Consider the following 21,796-nt stretch of genomic DNA (forward strand, 5'->3'; position numbering starts at 1 on the left):
CCTGGTCAGGATCCCACTCATTAAGCTCTCCTCCATCTCTGCCATCCCCTGTAGAATGTCAAATATGAATTTCATATTATCATGAATTCAATCATTTGAATAAAAACTTAGCACCATTCTATCAGGTGGAGAAGAACATATATTGATGTCATAAAGCATCATAATATCATGTCATAAGCATCAAGCCAGTTTAATTAATATGAACAAGACCTAAACAATGTGATTTACAAAGAGCCATCAACTTAAGTTTATTTGTAGGAGAATAACTATTGTCTAGTTTCAAAGAACAAGACCAATAGTCAAGTCACTTACAATAACCTAGTCATGTAATATCAAGTTTCAATTAAGAACAAGACAAATAGGCTTCTTATGTAAACAATTGTTTCTATGTTTCAATTTGGAATGTCACAATTACTGATTCCTTAAAGTCAAATAATCTAGCATCAAGTTTGGAATGAGATTATTTAACCAAAAAGGATAGTCCAATCTAGTTGAATTGTATCATCAAGTTTGGAATGACACAATTTTCCCAGATAGAACATTTGAATTAGGTTAAAGTCATCTTCATCAAATTTGGAATGAGACAACTCACCCTCTTCAAATTAGTCAAAGAATGTGAACATCGATGAAACATATAAACTGTGCTTATCATTGTAACCAATAAAGAAAGATTTGATAATTCAAAACACACAATTAGAAGGTAAGTAAATGATAGTTAAGACTTGCCTATATAGTCTTTAACCTTGATTCCCCCACTTTGTTTTGAATAATCGATCTTTAGGCATACCTTTGGTGAAAGTATCGGCTATGTTATCCTTCGATCTCACATCGATCAAGGTGATAACCCCTTGTTCTCTCGAGATAATTCAACAACGCATGTCTCAGTCTCACATGTCTTCTCTTTGAATTAAAGAGAGAATTCTTGACGACTTGGACAGCTGCTCGATTATCACAGAATAGGCTTAAAGAATTAATCTTTAGCTGAGTCAAAGGAATATCCATAATCAGATTCTTTATCCACTCTGCCTCTTCACTAGCTGAGGCTAAAGCAAAAAGTTCCGATTCCATAGACGACAATGCAATACAAGTTTGTCGTTTAGATTTCCAAGTAATAGCAGCTCCACCCAAAGTGAATACATACCCACTAGTGGACTTACTATTTCCAATATATGAGCACCATGAGGCATCAGAATATCCATCCAAAGTTGGAGGATAACCAGAATAATAAAGAGCATAATCTTTAGTACCTTTAAGGTATCTCATTAGCCTATTGAGGGCATCCCAATGCTCTTTACTAGGATTACTAGTAAAACAACTCAGCATGCCAATTGTAAAGGCTATGTCAGGTCTAGTGCAACTCATAGCATACATGAGACTACCAATCAGTTTCGAGTACTTTAACTGATCCACGCTGGTCCCTTCATTAGGACTCAGTCTATTATTATAATCACATGGTGTCTCACTCGGTTTACACTTATCGTATCCCCAAGTAGAAAGTAGCTGCTCAATATAATGAGTCTGGTTAAGGGAGATGACTTGCCGTTCAAAGCTTACTTTCATGCCAAGAATGATATTAGCAATACCAAGATCTTTCATGTCAAATTCTTTAGCTAAAATAGCTTTCACGTCACTCACTACAGAATGATCGGAACCAAGAATTAACATGTCATCAACATACAAGCAAATGATGACTATCTTATTTGACATAGAACGATGGTAAATGCATTTATCTGAATAACTAGACTGAAAGCCATAACTCTTTACCACTTCATCAAATTTAAGATGCCACATCTTAGGTGCTTGTTTAAGACCATATAGGGATTTATTTAATTTACAAACTTTGTCCTCAAGACCTTTCATAACATATCCTTTCGGTTGTTCCATGTAAATTTCCTCATTTAAATCCCCATTTAAGAAAGCTGTTTGACATCCATTTGATGCGTTACAAAGTGTTCAATAGATGCCAAAGCAATAAGAATTCTTATAGTTGATAGATGACACACAGGTGAATAGACATCAAAATAGTCTATTCCACTCTGTTGTTTATAGCCTTTAGCTACTAAACGTGCTTTGTATCTGGCTATTGATCCATCACTATTCAGTTTCTTCTTCAACACCCATTTACAACCCATAACTTTAGCCCATTTTGGCAAATTTACTAGCTGCCAAGTGTGATTCTGCAGCAGAGAGCTCATTTCATCATCTATGGCTTCTGCCCACAGTAAAGATTCCCTAGATCTCATTGCTTCCTAATAGGAGAATGGATCATCCTCAAGACGGTAAGCAACAAAGTCCTATTCTCTCTCTTGTAGATACTCTTACTGGAATTGGTTCAATAGCCAACTGTGTGGAATTAGTGTCAGAAGGGCCTATTTCAGATTCTACAGGAGATTCTAAAATCATATCTGTAGATCCAGAAACATTCAAGCCTTGATCTTTGATAAACTTGTTTTCAAAGAACACTGCATTTCTAGATTCTATCACCGTGTTAGTAGATAGATCTAAAAACTTATTTGCAGCGCTATCTTCTGCACTACCTAGATATACACAAGTAATAGTTCTAGATCCCACCTTAGGTTTCTTAGGATTTGGTATACTTACATAAGCAATACAGCCCCAAGTCTTAAGAGTATCATATCTACAAGGGCGCTTATGCCATATCTCATAAGGTGTCATAGACAACTTAGAGTGCGGCAACCTATTCAAGATGTGATTAGCAGTTAGAACTGCTTCTCCCCAGTAGGAGGAAGGCATGCCAGCTTTATCAAGTAAACTCATAGATATCAAATTCTTCTTAAGTAAAGGTACTACTCTAACATGTTTCAGAGTTAGTAATTTACCTGAAGAAAGCACCAAATTTGCGGTTCCCAAAGATGAGTCACCTTTGCGTCACCACCATTGCAATTTTCCACAGTATCTTTCAGTTCTATGACATCAGTGAATAATTTCTTGTCATTTGTAGCATGACAAGTAGCGCCACTATCCAACCACCACTCAAAAGAGACGTTGGCATTTCCATTCTTCATCATTCCAATAAAGGCTCGAGGCTCAAATCCTCTAATTAGCATATTGGCCTCATTATGTGGTGTGTCATTATTTGGCTTCTTCGGCAACTTACACTCTGCTGTCCAGTGACCCCACTTTCCACAGTTATGGCACTTGCCCTTCTTCTTCTTTTTGAAGATAGTCTTTTTGGCCTCTAAATGTAAAGAGGATTCACCTTTTGGTGACTTGGACTTTTTCTGAGGTTTATTGGAGTGTGAAACTAAGTTGGCAACTGACTTTTGTTGTCCCACTTGTTCCAAACTCTTCCTAGTGATATTTTGATCCTCAATGTGAATATACCTCTTTAATTCATCTAGTCCCATCTGTACCTTCAGTCTGTGCATTTCAGTCTTGAAAAAACTCCATTCAGTTGGCAGTTTGCTCAACACAAGACCGACGAAGAGATTATCGGACATATCAGAATTATCATCTTTCAGCTTGTTCCTCATGTTCTCAAATTCAACTAATTGAGAGGTGATGCTTGAATTCATAGTGAATTTAAAGTCAAAGAATTTCTCCGCTAGGAGAGTTTTAGATAGCCCATCTTGTTTTTGGAACTGAGCATTCAAGTGATCCCATATATCTTTCGCCGTCTTATACTCACTATAAGTCATAGCCAAATTAGGATTTAGAGAGTTCAACAAGTAATCTCTACAAAAATCATCATCTTTGTTCCATTGATATTCATTCACATCTTCAGTGGTAGATGCAAAATCGCTCAATACAGTATAGAATATGTCACGTTCTTTCACGCCAAATTGAACATGTAATTTCCAGCCATGAAATTCAGTAACATCAAAAGATTGAAACTTTATAATATCATAGGAACTACGCTTTGCCATTTTAATCAAAGCAAAGTGTTAGAAAGAGTGCACCTTGAAGTCCTCAGTGTAACAAAGTTGAATAACTCCCCTAACCTTGATCAAACCGCTCTGTAGGGATGGAATTTGCCAAAACAAACCCCAAAAACGAATCTGGAGCGCCCAAAAACCTTAAGATGGACTGCCCTTGTTGCTGAAACTCGCTGAAAAATTTCGCCCCTCGAAATTCGCTAGAAATTCAGATGGAAACTTCCGGGTGCCGTAACTTCTCCGTCCGACCTCCGATTGACGTGAGTGACCACTCAAAACGTTCGTATCGACGAGTAGATCAAAGCCCAAGTGGTTTCACCCTTTAAAATTGGCTATAATTTTTTTTGGTTTTTGAATCAAAGATTTCGGTCAGCCGAATCTTCAAACTTAGATCCTGGCTAATATCACCGTCGAAATCGAAAGTAAATTATAGCCGCGAGTTCGTCTTGACGAAATCTTCAAGAAGACACTTTACTCGCCCAAATCCGACACACGAACATAATACTTCAAGATTGTTGGAGGTAATAGGTTTGAGAGAGAAAAGATGGTTGCTTGAAGTATTACACCAAGAGATGTCAAGTTTGGAACGCTCAACAGTATTACCTCCAGTGTAAGGAAACCCTAAAGTTTTTATATGCACGTTATTGGGTTTCGACCCGTATGGACCCAAATAACCATGCTTTTACCTATTGGGCTTGTATGTGAACATATTATTTTGTACTATATTAATAATATATCCAACAAAAACACAGTGACCACGCAAACAAAAAGCATGATTCAGCAACTACGTATGCAAGCACGAATCGATTCTAAGCTAAAACACAAACTGACTTTTCGGATCTCTCCGAGGCAAACGGTTGGGGTGCGCTATCAAATTTAAAGGTTTTCGGCTCAACCGAGCCTCGAACATGCCTCGGGGGTCTCGAACACAACATACAGGGAACATGGGAATGAAAAGCAAGGGTGACGAGGGCCAGAGCTTGCGCGAGCTGGACGGCCCGGTGCGCCTAAAATGGAGCAAGGATGGAGCCGAACGTACCTGGTCAGCTCAAGGTCGTCGCCGGGAAGGTCTTCGAACAAGCCCGTGCATGACTAAGCCGCTCTCGGTTGCTCGTATCGCTCTCTCAGTTCGCCGCCTCTCTCCGCCGGATTCGAGCTTCTCACCCTCGGCTTTTCTCTCAGACTTCCTCTTCTGTAGTCTCTCTCGGATCCCTTTCCGTTTTTGCTCTCACACTCGTTCAAGCTCTCTCTCGTGAAGCCTTTTCATTTGTTTCCTCCCCGGTTTCTCTTTCTGGTCTCACCCTCGTGACTCTCCCTCTTCTTTTTTCTGTTCCATCCTCTCCCCTCCGTCCTTGTTTTTTCTGCCTTGCTGACCTAACCCTTCGACCCACGGATCGCGCCGGCGCTGCCTCCACGATCTTCTGTTGCCACGTGCTTCATTTTTTATTCCCTTTTGCAGGCTGCTGCTCCCGCAGGTGGAAGAAGAAGGGAGGAAGAAGAAGGCCGAGCGGGCTGGGCCGAGGCAAGGGGAGAAGGGCTGGCCCAGGCGCCGAAAAGAGAAGGGAAGAGAGGAAGGGGCCAGCCCAATGCTTGTACGAACCCGGCCCGACTGCCTTTTTTATTTTATTTTTTTTGATAAATTTTAAAACTAGTGACGCAAATGCTCCTAATGTCTATATGCGATGCAATTTTAATGAATTTTTTTTTAAGGGGTTAGAAATTAATCCTTAATTTTCTAATACAATTGATAAACACTTAAACAAATCGCCAAAATTTAGGTGTCAACAATAGCTAATAAAGTTGATATAACTGAGAGAACAAGAGATTTCACGATAAGAATAACACAAAATTTTACTATAATTCAGGCAATACAATAGATATTACTAAAGTCACTCAAACATTTTTAAGTGTTTCCCAACCTTTAATGTTTAGCTCTCATAATTTCTCACAAAGGAATCCCTCAATCTTCTTACCACAAATTTTTTTTGCTACCAAACACGCTCGGATTCACTCTCGGATGTTATTCACGAGCAAAGCCATACCTCGAATTCACAACCAACTATTGCACGTGGAAGGGACACCACTCTGCACTAATTGCACGAAGACCAAATTAGGCGATCAAAGCGAGAGGACCGGTCAGCTTGAAGCAGGTCTACCTTTCTCAAACCACCCCTGCGCTTGAAAGCGAGGCCGTTCACTTCTAGAGGTCTTATTTGCGCGTTCCAGCCTGCATCCTTCTTTTCCAAAAAGAAATGAGCATGATAAAAAGAATCTGACGGTACCTTGCTTCATTTTAACTGCCTGTCAGTGTAGGAAATTGATTCTTGGGATCCCGAATAGGAAATACTCAATTTAATGGCTTAAACTCGAAATATATTATAACTATAGTAATTGTAAATGGCTCGGTACAGAGCACACGCAACCTCGAGGAAGAGCAAACCATCTGGAAAAGACAGAAGGTGGAGGGAAAAATAAAGCTTGACTACGAGATCAACTCTGCTTCTGACCAACTATAAGTGCCTTTACGATAGCTTCACTCATTCCATCAGCATAAGGGAGCAAATGCCCGGCTCCGGGTAGCTCGTGGTACTCAATCCACGGTAGCTTCTGCGCAATGTGCCGTTGAAGTAAAATGGGGACTAGCCTATCCTCATCGCCTTGCCACGGATGGACCGATAACTTCCTTGTTCGGGAGAGGGTTCTCAATTTCCATGGGATAGAACTCTCAGCTCCCGAAACCGACCATCATGTTCTGATGGATGGACTCGGCCTCTCCTTGTTGCCTCGAATTCACCCTCGGCTGCATAACAAAAGAACAAGGCCAGTTATCTTACAAGTTTGCTTTTGGCTAGGATTAATTTAACCAGCTGTTAGTAGTCATGCCGTGAGTGAAGGGTGAGAGTGCTAGTATGAACACCTAGAGGGGGGTGAATAGGTGTTTAAGATAAATCTTGGCAAATATATGCGGAATAAAATAAACTTCAAACAAAGGAGTTAAGGAAGAGAATAAGAACACATAAATTATAGTGGTTCGGCTTAATCCAAGCCTACGTCCACTCTCCCACGCTAACAGCCTTCTTGGCTGGATTCCACTATGCAATCAACAAGAGATTGCAACTTTGAGTGCAAACACTTAGCAAATCACACTATCTCACTAAGTCACTCTTTTGGTATTTCTCTCACGATCACAAACGTTTAAGCTCTCCAAAGACAAGTATATGATCGAAGGTCGCTCAGACTTTGGAATTATAAATTCTACGCTCCGTCTCTTACTTGCTCATCGGTCTTTCATCTCCTTAAATACTCCTCCACTTCCAAACTAGCCGTTGGACAGCATCCCGAAGAATCGTCTTCCAATATACCCATTGGACAGCTCTGTATTTAGAAGATTTGGTAGCCGTTGAGTGACAAAGGTAGAATCTCAAATTGATTCCGATCGCCCATACAAACGGAATCTTGGTTTCCATAAGTAAAGCTTCTTCGAATAAAAAGATCTTGTCTTCAAGATCCAATCGTCAATCAAATAGATTGAGTCAATCAAATCAATCTTGATGTGGAATCCAAACTAGATCACTAGCCGTTATATGATTGGGCTTGAGTTATGTTTGTTGAGTCCGGATATAAAGTCGATAGCAATAGATTTTACAATTTGAGTCTCGAGTGCGATAGACTTTGCAATCCGAGTCCGAACATATTCTCGCTTCGAACAGATTTAGCTTTAAGGTCGAACACCGTCTCGAATAAATTCAGCTCCAACATAGAGTCGTCTTCCGGTTCGGCTTCAGCATAGAGTCCGTCTTCGGTTCATCATTCACGTTCGGTCTGGAATTTGTCGAGTGAGCAGACTTCGATGTAGAACAGACTTTGACACTAAAGTCTGGCGTCTTCGGAGACTTTGACACGAAGTCCGGAAATCTTTGAGAATATACTTTGGACATGTGTTACGTTCGGTCTTGGTCGTCTTCACACTTTGACAATATCATTTACATGTTCTATCATCTGCATGGTCTATTACTTAACCATTAAACATGTTAGTAGCCTTTGATTTATTTTGTCATCTTCAAAATATCATAAGGGATTTCCCTAACAAAGGGAAGAGAGAGACAAACAAACCAGACGAGCAGGAGTTACCGCATCCATGCACGGCATGTGTACCCAGGGTTGAGTGACGAGGACTAGAGCTCAAGTGTCAAGACCTGAGAGTCTGGCCACTGGAAACCTGGCTCTAAATGTTGGGACCCAAAAACCAACATTGGAGCGTATGTGCCCAAGTGTGAAATTTCCAGTCCAAGAGTCAAATTACTAGTCATATTTTAAAAAATCATTTCTAATTTTTTAAAGAAAAAATCACTTTTTTAATATAAGATCCGGCAAGAGTGACCCTCCCATCCCCTCCCAGCCTTTCCTTTCATTTTCAAGGTTTGTGCTGATTTTGTGGACCCAAATGTCTACGAATATAGCAAAAGATGGCTCGATCATTCTTAATTCAGCAAAATTTCCCTCTTTTTTTTTTTCTTTTTCGGGTTATAGAAAGTTTAATTTTTTTTGCTTCTCCTACCAACAGGAATAACAGCAACCAAACGTTATCCCACTAAAGGAATCATTTTGCAGCCCTGTTGCTCTGTTTTCTATTGAGTCTCAGAGCTCAGCAACAAAAGCAAAGACACGTCGCACCTCCTTCCCCTGCAAAATGCGCGACCCCATCCAGCAATGGGAAAAAAAACAAACACGCACACAAGCACCGCAATTCAAGTGACTCAATAACCATTGAGGTTTGCCCTAGTGTTTACTTTTTAACTTGAAAGAGAGAGGTGGGGGATTCGAATCCCCACATTTTCAGGAAATTGAGGTAGAGATAATTTAATTTCAGAAGTAGATTTCAATTTCCACGCTTTGCAAGGTAAGGCAAAAGTCTGAAAGTGAATGTTATGATAAAAATAGAATAGGACTGACCAAAAGAAAAATGACTCAGCAAATCGAGCAACAGACGGGATTCCATCGGCTGCAGCGACCCAAAACCCACACAACACCAAAAAAATAAAATAAAAGGAAACCAAAGCCCATCGAGCAACAAGCAACGGCGGCGAGGAGAGGACGACGACCGAATCAAACCCGAATTCCGCGCAATCAAGCAGCGAGGCCCTGAATCGCGGGCGTGAATTACCTGTATTGATCAATCGCGGGCGGGATCAGGCGAGCCGGGGGCACCAGGATTCCGAGGGTTTCCTCTCGCGGGTGTAGAGAGACAGAGAGAGAGGAGAGAGAAAGGAGAGAGAGAGAGAAGGGAGACCGAGCGAGGGGTTGGCGGGCGCGCTGAAATCAGGGCCGTCGGAAAGTCGGGGTCACGCGCTGAGGCGGAATCGGGGCCGTCCATCGGAGATCGTTGGGCGAGTATCACCCCGTTGTGTTTTTTCGTTTGTTCATATTTTTTCTTTTGTTCTATCCTTCTTAAATGAACTTAACTTCTCTGTTACTTCATAATTATGTTTGTTTTGTATCAACATTTTATTTTGAATTGTTTTGTTGCTTATATTATTTTGCGATAATTGTTATTTGTCTTGATTTTTATTATAAAAATTAAAGCAAAAAATACAATAAAATTGGTTACCTAGTAGAATCAAACTAGACAAACAAGATAAGTTCTAGGCGCTAAAAGCTAGAAACCGTTTTTAACTTGGTAGGATCCAAATTTTATCCACCACGAAACCAAACACCTCTAAGGGTGATCATGTCTATTTTTGTCATTTAGAACTCAAAAAAATATGAATCAAGAAGTTTTTTCTCCCGTGACTACCTACAAAATCAAAGGCACTTTGGCTCTAATACTTCCGCTTCGTGTGAGAAGGACTTGAGAAGGAGGACTGATATACCACATTTTCTAATGTGGGTAATGATTTGTCATTTGGACAAATTTTGTATTTCGGCTAACAGTGAAGTCAACTATACAATCAAATGGGGTAGATAAATACAAAGATTGTTGAGAAAAATTGCGTCAACATTAGTCATGTAACATAGCTAGCAGTAAGAGAGATCTTCTTTATCGCATTTGCATTGACATTCTAAATATTTCACCCTGACAACAAGACAATCTAGAAGTTATGGATCCTTTTCCTGTCACGTCTTATCCATTCAAATAATTCATATACATCCAAACACCTTGAGATTATATATCAGACACATGCGATTCTAGTACGAGTAATTGAGAGGACGCGAAAATCTTAAGGTGATGGTGATTGTCATTTGATCACTACAACCTCATATCATTTGACACCTTTGCCTTAGCCTATCCTTTTTTGAGGAGATTTCGGGTTTGCGGCTTGCGGAAGTTACCAAACTTGATTGATAAAAGTACCACGCTACACTATGGATAGATGTAGGATCACTGGCTGATTATATCCCATATCGCTTTGTCGCCATATACGCAAAGGTTGAGGGACGAATCATAGGTCCTTTGTCATATCCAGATGATAGCAGCAATGATGACAGTGATAGTGGTGAGGAGTGGTAGGGTAAAGCCAAGAGGTTGGTGATGATGGATGGTGGTGGCCGAGGTCGTACCGTGATGTCCGAGGTCGTACCGTGATGGTTGATATTGTAAAATATGGGCTTTGAAAAGTGAAAAGGAAAAAAGCGAAACAAAAGTTTAAGAGAATAGTGGAAGCTTTGGCTCTTTTAAGAAGAGAGATCGAGAGCTCACTCGGGGAAAAGAAAGAAAAAGAAAGAAGAGAGAAAAGAAGAGAATAAGAAGAAGAAAGGGGAAAAGAGGAGAGGGGCTCTCACATTTTTGCCATCGACGCCTCGCGAAGCTGATTCAACTCCGATTCGCAATACTCGGTAACCGCTTGCGCCCCTCGTTCGTTCAATCGAAGTAGTTTTGAATTTAGTGCTTGAAATTTGGAATTAGGAGATTCATGCGGCAAAATCCGATTTTTGAGTTGTTGAGCTGTGTATTTATATAGAAATGATAATTTAGGATGTGGTGAAGCTGGATTTTGTAGATCTCGATTTGAGCTTATAATTTGCCCAAAATGAATTCGAATTCGTCGCATGTGCTGGTCAATTTTGAACAGTAACCTTCGGGCCTAAATTTCAGCCATTTTCAGTGAGGTTTTGGGATGGTTGAGTTAGGGTTGTTGTACTATATGGAAATGGCTTTTTATGGACTGTACGTTTGCTTGAAATGGATTTATGTGGAGGAAGTTATGGCACAAATAAGTTTAGAGCATGAACTGTGTATAGGGGATAACAAGAGGTTTTCGCTATGGCCAAGCATTTTGTTGGCTTATAGGTGTCGTTTCTACAAATAGGCATAGCATGGTCAAGTCATTCATTAGAATATCATTTTACTCGGCCTTTTGATATCGTTTTTCGGTTAATTGTTAGGAATTTGAGTGCGTAGACTCAAGTAACCATCATAGGTTAGTTTTTGGCTTTTTCAAGTGAGTGATATTATTTCTTCTTTAAGTTTTAAATTCATGTTTTGAAAAACATTATGAATTAAGTATGCTGTGAGTTAATAAATAACATCTTTTGTTGCATAAAACATGATTGAACCTTTACTATTGTTTTGTTGTTTGAAATGGGAAGTCATCTCTTGACTTCAACTTAAATGATTGCTTATAAATGGTTTGTGAAACTTTTTATGAAAGAATCTTGAAAAGTTCATGATTTATGGATGTGGTTTTGAAAGGCGCTTTGATATCTATATATCGAATGCCTGAGTTGTGAACTGATCTATGAAATGGATTCTGAATTAGTTTGGGAACTCATTGTGATATATGAAATGATTTTTATGGTGGTTGTGGATTACTAGAGATTGAGTTGATGGTTTATGCTCAATGTATTTATGATGCATTGAAGGGTGTGTGGGTATATACATATTAGTCTAAGATATGCCTGTAGACCAAGTCACCGGCTAATAATAGGTGGAGACCTAGCCAATAAGGGAATCTTAGTCGCTTTGTCACGGGCATTACACGTGACCATGTTAGATAATTGAGCATGAGATTGGTCAATGAAGTGGATCATTGACGTATGTTTTTATGAGATTGGCTAATGGGCCTGACCATTGGGGTTTGCTTGTTATTATTGAGGGTATTTCTACTATCAACATATTATTTTAAAATAAAAAATATCACAATTTTGTCTTGAAGGTTTGTTAAATTTCGGATTCTGGTGAAAGTGAGTTATATTTGTGTTTTGAATGTGCATAGTAATTATTCCATCCATTTAGAAAAAATGTATTACTCACTTAGCCATTGTAATCACTCCTTTCATCTACTTGACCATGGTAGGGGCTTAAATCAAGATTCCCTTGTTGATTTTTAAGATCTATTTCTTCCTCTCTTCTTCTCCTTTCTATTTCTCCTTTCTTTCTTCTTTTCTCTTGACTATTAACCGCAGGTTCTTAAATCAGCTTTGTGGCAGTTTCATAACATGGAGGGAGAGTGGGTACTAATGGTAACAGCAAAAGTACCAAGCAACATCTCTGTGATCAAGTACTGGGGCAAGAGGAATGAGGCCCTGATCTTGGCCGTCAACGAGAGCATCAGCATCACTCTGGATCTTGACCACCTGTGCGCGACCACAACGGTTGCTGTGAGCCCCAAGTTCGAGAAGGACCGCTTGTGGCTCAATGGCAAGGTATGCCGGGTGAATGGTGTTCGGTCCCCCATCGAGATTTCAAGCATCAGGAGATCCGACTATACAAGCAAGAAAATACCCGTCACTTTCTTCTTACGCCAATTTATACAAAGTTTGCTAAAGTCTTTGAGGGTCAAAACTCAAGTACCTGGCTGATTGTGTTGCGGCTTTTTGATCAGCCATTCTGTAGTACATTATGTATGGTTATGAGCACCAAATATTCCTCTCCTTGACCTAGACTATAATACACCCGTTAGTCAAGTATCATGGTTCCTAATAATAAAAGTCAATACCCCTCTCTCTGTTTTTTTTTTTTTTTTTTTTTTTTTGCAGGAGATGTCCCTGTCAAGTGATAGGTACCAAAACACTTTGAGAGAGATCCGTTCAAGAGGCGATAATTTTGAAGACGACGAAAAGGGCATCAAGATAATGAAAGAGGACTGGATGAGACTGCATTTTCACATAGCTTCCCACAACAACTTCCCTACCGGGACTGGTCTGGCTTCTTCAGCAGCTGGTTTTGCTTGTCTTGGTAATTAAAAAAGTGCCTTCGCCTCACTTAGTTCCTTGAGTTTATGATAAGTGATCGTAACTCATTATCGGCACACACTATGGATATATGATGGTAATAATAGATGGTACAAATTAACCAAAACAACGTTTCGAAGATGGATTTGAGGCAGAATGTGATGACAATACGTTCTCCTTTGGAAGAGCAACATTCCGTGTTTTACGTGCCCTCAAAATTGGGCCGGCCTTCCCAAATTCGATGTTCGCGGGCCTAGGAATTTCGTTAAGCGTGTCCAACCCGCCGACCGATCACCATGAAATCATACACTCTATCTTCCTTTTTCTTCCCTGAAACTTTGGCCCCTTTAAATCATTCTTGTCAATTTGATGTCACTTAAGATTGGATTACTTTCATGTTTTTGCAGTTTTTGCCCTTGCCAAACTGATGAATGTGAAGGATGACATGAGCCAGCTATCCACCGTAGCAAGGTGCTTATTAATTCATCAGTCTTCTTAATTTCAAAAGCCTGAGTCATGTAAAAGAATCAGAATCAGATGTAAGGTATGTCCATTCATGAGAGACATAATATAGGCATGCATCGATGACTGACAAAGGGTCTAGGGAGGCTTGTCGTTCTCAGCTGCTTGTGCTTTGTCCAATTTTAAACAGTAGTGTATCATACATATGAAGCTTACATATAAAGTTGTTATATCTCGCCCTGTACTAGAATTCTATGTCAACCTGCAGGCTAGGTTCAGGGAGCGCGTGCCGGAGTTTACATGGTGGATTTGTCAAGTGGGTCTTGGGAAAGGTGTGTGTTATCACCAACTACCAATGCTCTTGCATGTTTTCATTTCTTTGGTAGTGACCACTGAAACACAAACAAGGAATGTTATGCGTTTCGTAAGTTTCCTCACAAAGCTCGTGATGGTTAGATTACATGAATATATATATTTCTTTTACAGGATGAGAAAAAGGGGAAAGACAGCTTTGCAATTCAACTGGAGGATGAGAAACACTGGGAGGATCTTGTAATTCTGATAGCGGTGGTATGTAGTCATGCATATGGGGCTCTGGCTTACAATCACTTGTTTAAGCAAAGGAGCATGTATCATGTGTCTTTCCAGATTGAGTGGTTTGCGAGCCTGGCTCCACAGTTCTTAAAATCATCACCTAGACTTTTAGGAACGATGTGCTGGGCTCTATAACTCAGTTTCCCAAGAATCATGTGTCTCTTAAAGTCTGTGTGGATTTAAGCAAAAAATTCTTTATAAAATACACAATATGAAGCAAATAATTATTTACTTCGTGAAAGAAACATAGTAGTCCCGAATGTAGCCAAATGAGGACATGGCTTTACCTGATCAATCTTCACTGGGTGCATATCACATGCCTGTAATGTCGTATATATTGCACCTCCAAGTAGGATAACTTCTTGAGTGTGTGTTTGCGCTGACCTGCCATCAGTGAGGACTGCTCCCTCTATGACATAACTCAATACTTTCGTAAACTCAAATGCAGTGTCGATGTTCTTTCCGTTCTCTGTTCTTGGCTTACCTTAATCACCCACCGCCCCTAATTCAAACCTGTCACTCTGGCAATCACTTACTCTATTAGCTTAGCCATAAGCCACCAAGAACTATTTCATAAGTCAATTCCTCTATTTCTTCTGGTTAAGCCAAAAAATACACATTTTGACTATATGAATTGTGTGTGTGCTGCACCAAGCTTCTTCCACCAGATCTTGTTTTTCGTTGATGTAGGTGAGTTCCCAGCAAAAGGAGATAAGTAGTGCCAAGGGGGCGCCCCTAACTGTTGCAACTAGTCCGTTTTTACATTACCGAGCAAAGGTTCGTTTCAGCTCCTCTGTTCTCCTACTTAGCAGCATAAGATTTGTTATCGAGCAAAGGTTCATTTTTATGCAATGATATCCTCATGGCGATTTTCGTTCCCCCCCTGAAGTTCAGATTGCTTGCTCCTGCTTTGAGATTTGCATGGTGTATAACTGTTTCTGGTTTATTTATGCATATTGAGAGATTTAACTGTCTTGACACTAAATATTGGGCCAAAGGAAGTGGTACCGAAACGCATCGTAGAAATGGAGAGGGCCATTCAAAGTCGCGACTTTGCAACTTTTGCAAAATTGACCTGTGCAGACAGTAACCAGTTCCACGCGACCTGTCTGGATACATCCCCACCTCTGTTTTACATGAATGATACATCCCACAGGCGAGTTCATTCTCAAGTCAGAGGGCTGATGTAATTTCAGTTATCTGCAATTTTAATTGATACGACCTGCTAGTTGAACTTGAGGTTTGCTGTACTTCAGGATAATCAACTGTGTGGAGAAATTGAATCGTCATGAAGGAGTTCCTCAGGTTATCTTTACTGCCCTATTCCCTTTATTTTGTTTTCACGCAAAAGAAAGAGAATGAAGATAGATGATTCATTTTGTTTACTCGAATTTTTTCACTCCTGAGAAATTTGACATTGTACATCTAAATTTGCTCTGCATCGATGGCAATGTGGAAGACTCAAGACTATTTCATTAGTAAAATGACTTGAAGATTGTCTTTTTCCTGTTCTTTTTGTTACAAAGAACACTATAAGGAAATGCACTCGATCTATAACCTGAAATCAGTGCTTGTCAACAGTTACACGAATTGATGGAAACTCTAATTCTGAGAATTATCCTTATTGATTTTGCAGGGGGCATACACTTATGATGCTGGGTGTAATGGATTTCTCTTCGCCCGTGACAGGAAGGCAGCAGCACTTTTGCTGCAAAGGCTGCTATATTACTTCCCTCCAAATCCCGACACTGACCTAAGCAGGTATAATGTTACATGCACAAGTCCATTTGAATGGTTGTTCTCCTGATGTGGTAAATCCTAAAATTCTCTCACGCAGTTCATCAGGTCAAAATGCATTTTATTGACATGAACCCCTGCAATTTAGCACCATAGGAAGTGCCAGTGACGCTGTGGAAGTTCCCTTTGCTTTAAGTCATAAGGATGAAAGCATCGTCGTGAATATCCCTGTGCTACTCAATCACAGTTCACATTTTCATTAGAAAAACTTTGACCGGCTATTATTCTCCATTCAGTCTTTACCCTATGTTAATAAAAACTCTAAAAGAATCACAAAATTGATTCTGGTCGCAATTGCAAACTTATTTGGAAATGCCACTGAATTGAGCGGCTGAAAGATGGGAAGACCCCATTGTAACTGCCACCGCCCACAGGCATCCTTATGGATGTATCCTAATACGCCATTTACTATTTTGTTTCTTCCAGCTACATTCTTGGGGACAAGTCCATCCTGAAAGATGCGGGCTTGGAGAATATAAATGACGTTGAGAAATTGCCAGCTCCTCCAGAAATTCAGGACGAAGTCCCTGCACAGAGATTCAGAGGCAATATCAGCTATTTCATCTGCACAAGGCCTGGACCAGGTCCGGTTATGGTTTCTGATCAAGGTCAGGCTCTTTTGGATCCTGTTACCGGGTTTCCCAAGTGAACTGGGGGAGGTTTTATGCTTGTCCTGTCATTGTATTTGTTTCTACTTGTATTTGATTTGGTCCTATAAGATCAAGATAGCTCTATATCTGATGTGATTTACAGAAACAATTTGCTGATGTTCCTAATATTATCCGGTCTTCAGGCTGTATATTGACCTTGTATTGTATCATATCCACATAAATCATCAACTTCAACAAGTTTGGTAGCATGATATGATGGATACTCTGTCCAGTCTGGTTGACTAAACTGTTTGAATTGATCACTAGGCTCTTCTAGTTGAATACAGTTGCAGAGTTTTCCGATCCCTACGCTTTATCTACACTGAAAAATTCACTGAATTATGAAGGGTGCCTTTGGAGAAATACTCAGAGATGTTATCAATAAGTAGAATCCTTCAATTATTATGCTGAACAAAATCCTTATATTGAGATTTCAGATGAAACCAACACTGTTGGTGCCTAAACAGGTCAATTATCATCCTCCATTTTAATGTCTCTCAAGCCTTCTTCATGATTTCAACAAGATCCAAAGTCCCCTAGCAAAAAGAGGGAATTCGAAGCCAATGCCTGAATATGTGGGTTTCCCAAGTCAATAATTTCATCAAGAGTGACTTCATTGTCATCCATAACGGCAAACGTATGGGAACAGAGCACACTATGAGAAATGAGAATCACTTCAAAGGACGAACCATCTGAAGAACACAGAGGACCAGGGAAAAATAGAGCCAAGTATGAAATCGACTCTACCTCTGACCAACTATAAGTGTCTTCACTATAGCTTCACTCACTCCATCAGCATAAGCTAAGAATGTCCGGCACCGGGTTGCTCTTGGTACAGAATCCACAAAAGCTTCTGTGCAATTACTGTTGAAGCAAAACGGGGACTAGCCTATCTTCGTCACCTTGCCATAGATGCACCAATTTTTCCTTGTTCAGGAAAGGGTTCTCAATTTCCGCAGGATTGAAATCCCAACTCCTGAAGCCAACCATCATGTCCCGGTGGATCGACTCGAAAGTGAACTTTATTGAATTTTTATGCTCATCTTGTCATAATTCTGGGTTTTGTAATATCTATTTGTATTTCTGATTTGGTCCAAGAAGACCAAGATGGCTCTATACCTGATATGATGTGGAGAAATAATCTGCTGATGTTCCTAATATTTGCTATCCAGTGTCTTCAGGTTGTGAATGGAAAACTTTTTGTCGGTATCATATCCACGTAAATCACCAATTTCAACAAGTTCGGTAGTATGGTATGACAGATCTTCCATCCAGTCTGGTTGACTAGAACTGTTGAGTTATTCACTAGGCTCTTAGCTGAATATAATCGAAGAGTTTCTCGATCTCTTACGCCTCATCTGCACTGAAAAATTCTTTGAAAGGGTGCCTTCGGAGAACTACTTACAGATGTTATCAGTAAGTAAATATATTTAAATTTCTTGCTGAACAAAAGCCTCTTATAATGACATTAACAGATGAAGAGCAACATGAGACGGTGCCTAAACAGGTCAGTTATCATCCTCCATTTTATTGCATCACAAGCCCTCTTTATGATTCAAAGCCACCAAGCAAAAAGAGGGAATTCAAAGCCAATAGCTGAATATCTGGGTTAACATTCTTAACTCTTCGTAAAACAAACCATCTCCATCTGAAGAACACGTGGATGAGGGAAAAATAGAGCTCACTACGAAATCAACTCTATTTCTGGCCAGTTATAAGTGCCTTCAGAATAGCTTCACCCATCCCATCAGCATAAGGGAAAAAATGCCCGGCACCGGGCAGCTCGTGGTACTGAATTTATGAAAGCTTCTGTGCAATGTGCCGTTGAAGCGAAACGGGGAATAGCCTATCATCCTTGCCTTGCCACAGATGCACTGCTCCTTCCTTGTTCGGAAAGGGGTTCTCGATATCCATAGGACCAAAACTCCCAACTCCCGAAACCGACCACCATGTCCCGAAGGATAGACTCCGCTTCTCCTTGTTGCCTCATGATCACCCGCGACTGTAAATCATACTGCGAGAGAGAGAGAGAGCAAAAGTTACTGCATCATTGCGGCGCTCCATCATGTTGGGGATGATTTCCATGTCTTGATGGCCCAAGATGTGGGGGGCACGAGTGACGACGCTGGATGCGGGGAGCCACATTTGGGTGTTCCACCAGTAGGTAAGCCAAGGGCCATACTAGTGAACCACTCTGAGTGCCTACTGGTCCTGTGGTGGCTGCAAGTAGTAGGCTTCCTTGGATATGTTGACGGGAAACTCGGGCCTCCATTAGTTGATCACAGGAGCAGTGAGAGCTGCACCAGCTAACCTGCCAGAGCTCATCGCCGTTAACAAGCGGATCTGGCGGGACAGCATGTGGCCAAGAAATGTTAGTGATAACGTAATTTTATAATGCAAAATATACAAAAAAATCTTTGATCTTTATGATTTTCACGATAAGAAGGATGAAGACATATTTTTATCTAGAGAGAAACCTTCAAAATATTTATTGCGGAAACCCAAAGAGTTGAAGAAATCTGATTTCTTTCCCTTAACCCACTTTTTCTTAACGTATTCTGTCTGATGGAGGATAGAATACGACATAAGTTTTTCACATTATATGTGGAGAGAGTAGTGAACTCTTATTAATACATATTATCAACAAGTGTCTTTCATCAAAGCGTCCTTTTTTTTAAGTTCCATGAGAGTCGCATCTTTTCGGAAGAAATAGTAACTTAATAATACCCTAGAGTTATAACTTCTCATAACCAACACATTTTAGCATTTATATATTTATTAAACCATCAATTAATAACATCACGTGGGCTACACAATAATTCTTACAAGAATAATCGAGGAAATTTAGCTGAGAGACTCTAGAGTAGTTTTCCTTACTTCATTGCAATAGTCACTACTTCTATGGTTGCTTTGTTTTATTATGTAGCTTGCTCAATCGACAGGCTTGAGCCAGGTCGGTCTCAAGCTGTTGAGCATTGTCAGTGCTTGGGCCATGAGTCATGACTAGGTCCACAACCAGGCCAATATTTATGCACAGCCACCTCCCCTGCTTCTTTTGTAACGTCATTTTCGCACATTGGTCGAGAATCACATGACCAACCAAGCTCATCAGGGCTCGCGAGGCGCCAGGCCCATGATCACATGTATTGCCCTTAAAGGGTTGCATTTAACGGAAAAATTATAAATAAGAACTCGAAATACTATTATTTTTTCAAATAAAAATCTGAAACAGATTTTATTTCAAATGATATCAGTCTCATTAGCTAGCAAAAAATTCTGGCCGATAAGTGATATTTTCTTTCAAATACAATTTAAATTTAAATTAAAGTAGATTAAAAGAAAAGCGCAAAGACAGAGGCGGAAGGATAAGAGGGCTTCCTCCCATGTGTTTTTTTTTTTTTTTTTTTTTTGAGTTTGGAAAGAAAAAATAGAAATAAAAAGAAAGAAATTTAAAAACAAATTGTCCTTTCACCAAACAGTAAGTTTAAGCCATTCTTAAAACTTATATAATTACTTTAAGCTCTTATTTGAAATGAAATATACTTTAGGCCCTTCTTTAAGAATATAAGAGCACTTCGAATTCTTATTTGAAATAATATCAACTTCATATCTTTATTTAAGAAAACGAAAGCACTTCAAGCTTTTATTCGAAATTTTCCTAGCAGTATGCAATCCTGTCCTAAAAATTGATGCTTGCTATTTTCTAGCCAACCAAAGACAACGCAATCCTTTCTAAATGGCTGATGAACTTCTACTTAAGTTGGTGTATATACCCCCCAAGTCGCCTAGCCTCCCATGGAGTGCCCAACCGCATAGAACTTATCCCTAATCCGAACTGATCAGCACAATCTTCTGCATCTGGAGCCACACCCTTCGGCGTCCTTTTCGTGTCCACGTCACTTTCTCCATATCCAGGTTTATCAAATGACAAGGCGCACACCTTCTATTCCTCAAGAACCACCTGAACAATGCGACCAAACATGGACTAACTCAATTGTCAGAACTGGCTGTTGATGTTAGAATGCAAAGGGTCAGTCTCATGAACATGGAATGATGAGTCAATTACAAGAAGAATTTTAAGTACCGGGGAAACATCCACTGCTATCACTGCATGGTGCCTACAGGAGTCCGAGCCGTGCACAAAGATGATCCTGTGTGTGGCCAATTCTCTTGGTACTCCATGCTCTTTGTGGGCCAAAATCGGCCATCCATGAGCCTTACTCGGGTTGCTGTGATGGGCGGACCGCCTAGAGAGCCACAAGTTTTCGGCGGCGAAGGGCGGATGCCCTGATATGCTAATGCAGACAGTGTGACCAGAACGAGAGCTGTGATTCCTCTCAGCATTCCTGGAAAGTGCAGCAAAAATCTGTCGAAGATGTTCATGAGTAGGCACGCCTTCATCTCCCTTCAGGTACTACAGTTAGATTTTGGATTCGTGACAAGAATGCAAGTAGAAGACTTCAAGGAAGAAGCCCTTGGAGGCTTAGGGCGCATTTGACAACTAGCCAAATAGTATTTAATTCTGTTTTTTTGTTCCTGGAAGTAGAATGGAACAAAAATTCGTTTGGTAAATTTTTTGCTCTCAGGAAAAAAATTGTTTACAAGAATAGATTTGGAGTAGAATCGAGAAGTAAAAAAAGTTGATCATTTATTACCGGGAACAATTCCAATATCAAGCCAATCGAAATTTTTCTTTTCTTTTCTCGTCTTCTTTCTTTCTTGTTTTTCTTTCTTTTCTCTTCATTTTCCACCACTACCGGCATCGGCCACTATTGCCGCCGCCGCTAATTGCCGGCAATCAGTTGAGTGAGCTCCGGTGAGCTTACCGGAGGCTCACTAGGCTAGGGCGAGGTTCGATGAGCTCGCCTAACCAAGCGGGGTTTGACCGAACTCGCCCAACTGTTGGCGAGACAGAAGATCGCTAAATTTGGGTGAGGTCAAGCCTCGCTTAGCCCAACTAGGGCTTGGCTGAAGAGGTGCAGTTGAGCTGGGGGTTAGCGACCCTCTAGCAAGGTCGTCGGCCCTCGTCTAGCTAGTTGCCGATCATCTCAAGGCCGGCGATCAACTGAGGAAATAGATAAAAGAACAGAAGTAAAACAAAATTGATTTAGAGATTTTGAGTACGGTGCAAAATGCAATTGTATCTCAAAAATAAAAATTTTGAATAGTTATTGAATGTCTTCAAATACTTAAAATCTGTTCTCAAGAACAGAATTAAAGAAAATA

General features: G+C 40.2%; 1 protein-coding gene and 1 pseudogene across 1 annotated transcript; one reads left to right on the forward strand and one right to left on the reverse strand.

Moving 5' to 3' along the window:
• The first annotated feature begins 10,579 nt into the window (after window positions 1–10,579).
• On the forward strand, window positions 10,580–16,782 carry LOC104454098 (diphosphomevalonate decarboxylase MVD2, peroxisomal). Its single transcript, XM_010068834.3, has 11 exons — window positions 10,580–10,730; window positions 12,313–12,539; window positions 12,873–13,071; window positions 13,475–13,538; window positions 13,798–13,861; window positions 14,016–14,099; window positions 14,814–14,900; window positions 15,122–15,279; window positions 15,380–15,428; window positions 15,760–15,884; window positions 16,347–16,782. The coding sequence occupies exons 2-11, from the start codon at window positions 12,333–12,335 to the stop codon at window positions 16,567–16,569; spliced, it is 1,260 nt and encodes a 419-aa protein (XP_010067136.2). The 5' UTR covers window positions 10,580–10,730; window positions 12,313–12,332; the 3' UTR covers window positions 16,570–16,782.
• A 1,378-nt stretch (window positions 16,783–18,160) lies between these two features.
• LOC104455800 lies at window positions 18,161–20,914 on the reverse strand (annotated as a pseudogene).
• Window positions 20,915–21,796: the final 882 nt, after the last annotated feature.

Source organism: Eucalyptus grandis, chromosome 7 (genome assembly GCF_016545825.1).
Source record: "Eucalyptus grandis isolate ANBG69807.140 chromosome 7, ASM1654582v1, whole genome shotgun sequence".
NCBI lineage: Eukaryota > Viridiplantae > Streptophyta > Magnoliopsida > Myrtales > Myrtaceae > Eucalyptus > Eucalyptus grandis.

What these genes read in the sequence shown, in the direction of transcription:
- LOC104454098 (XM_010068834.3), top strand. Translation starts at nt 12,333, where the DNA reads ATGGAGGGAGAGTGGGTACTAATGGTAACAGCAAAAGTACCAAGCAAC. An exon ending in AGCTGGTTTTGCTTGTCTTG is followed by an intron (nt 13,072 to 13,474) that starts GTAATTAAAAAA and finishes ATGTTTTTGCAG; the next exon opens with TTTTTGCCCTTGCCAAACTG. An exon ending in TCAAGTGGGTCTTGGGAAAG is followed by an intron (nt 13,862 to 14,015) that starts GTGTGTGTTATC and finishes TTTCTTTTACAG; the next exon opens with GATGAGAAAAAGGGGAAAGA.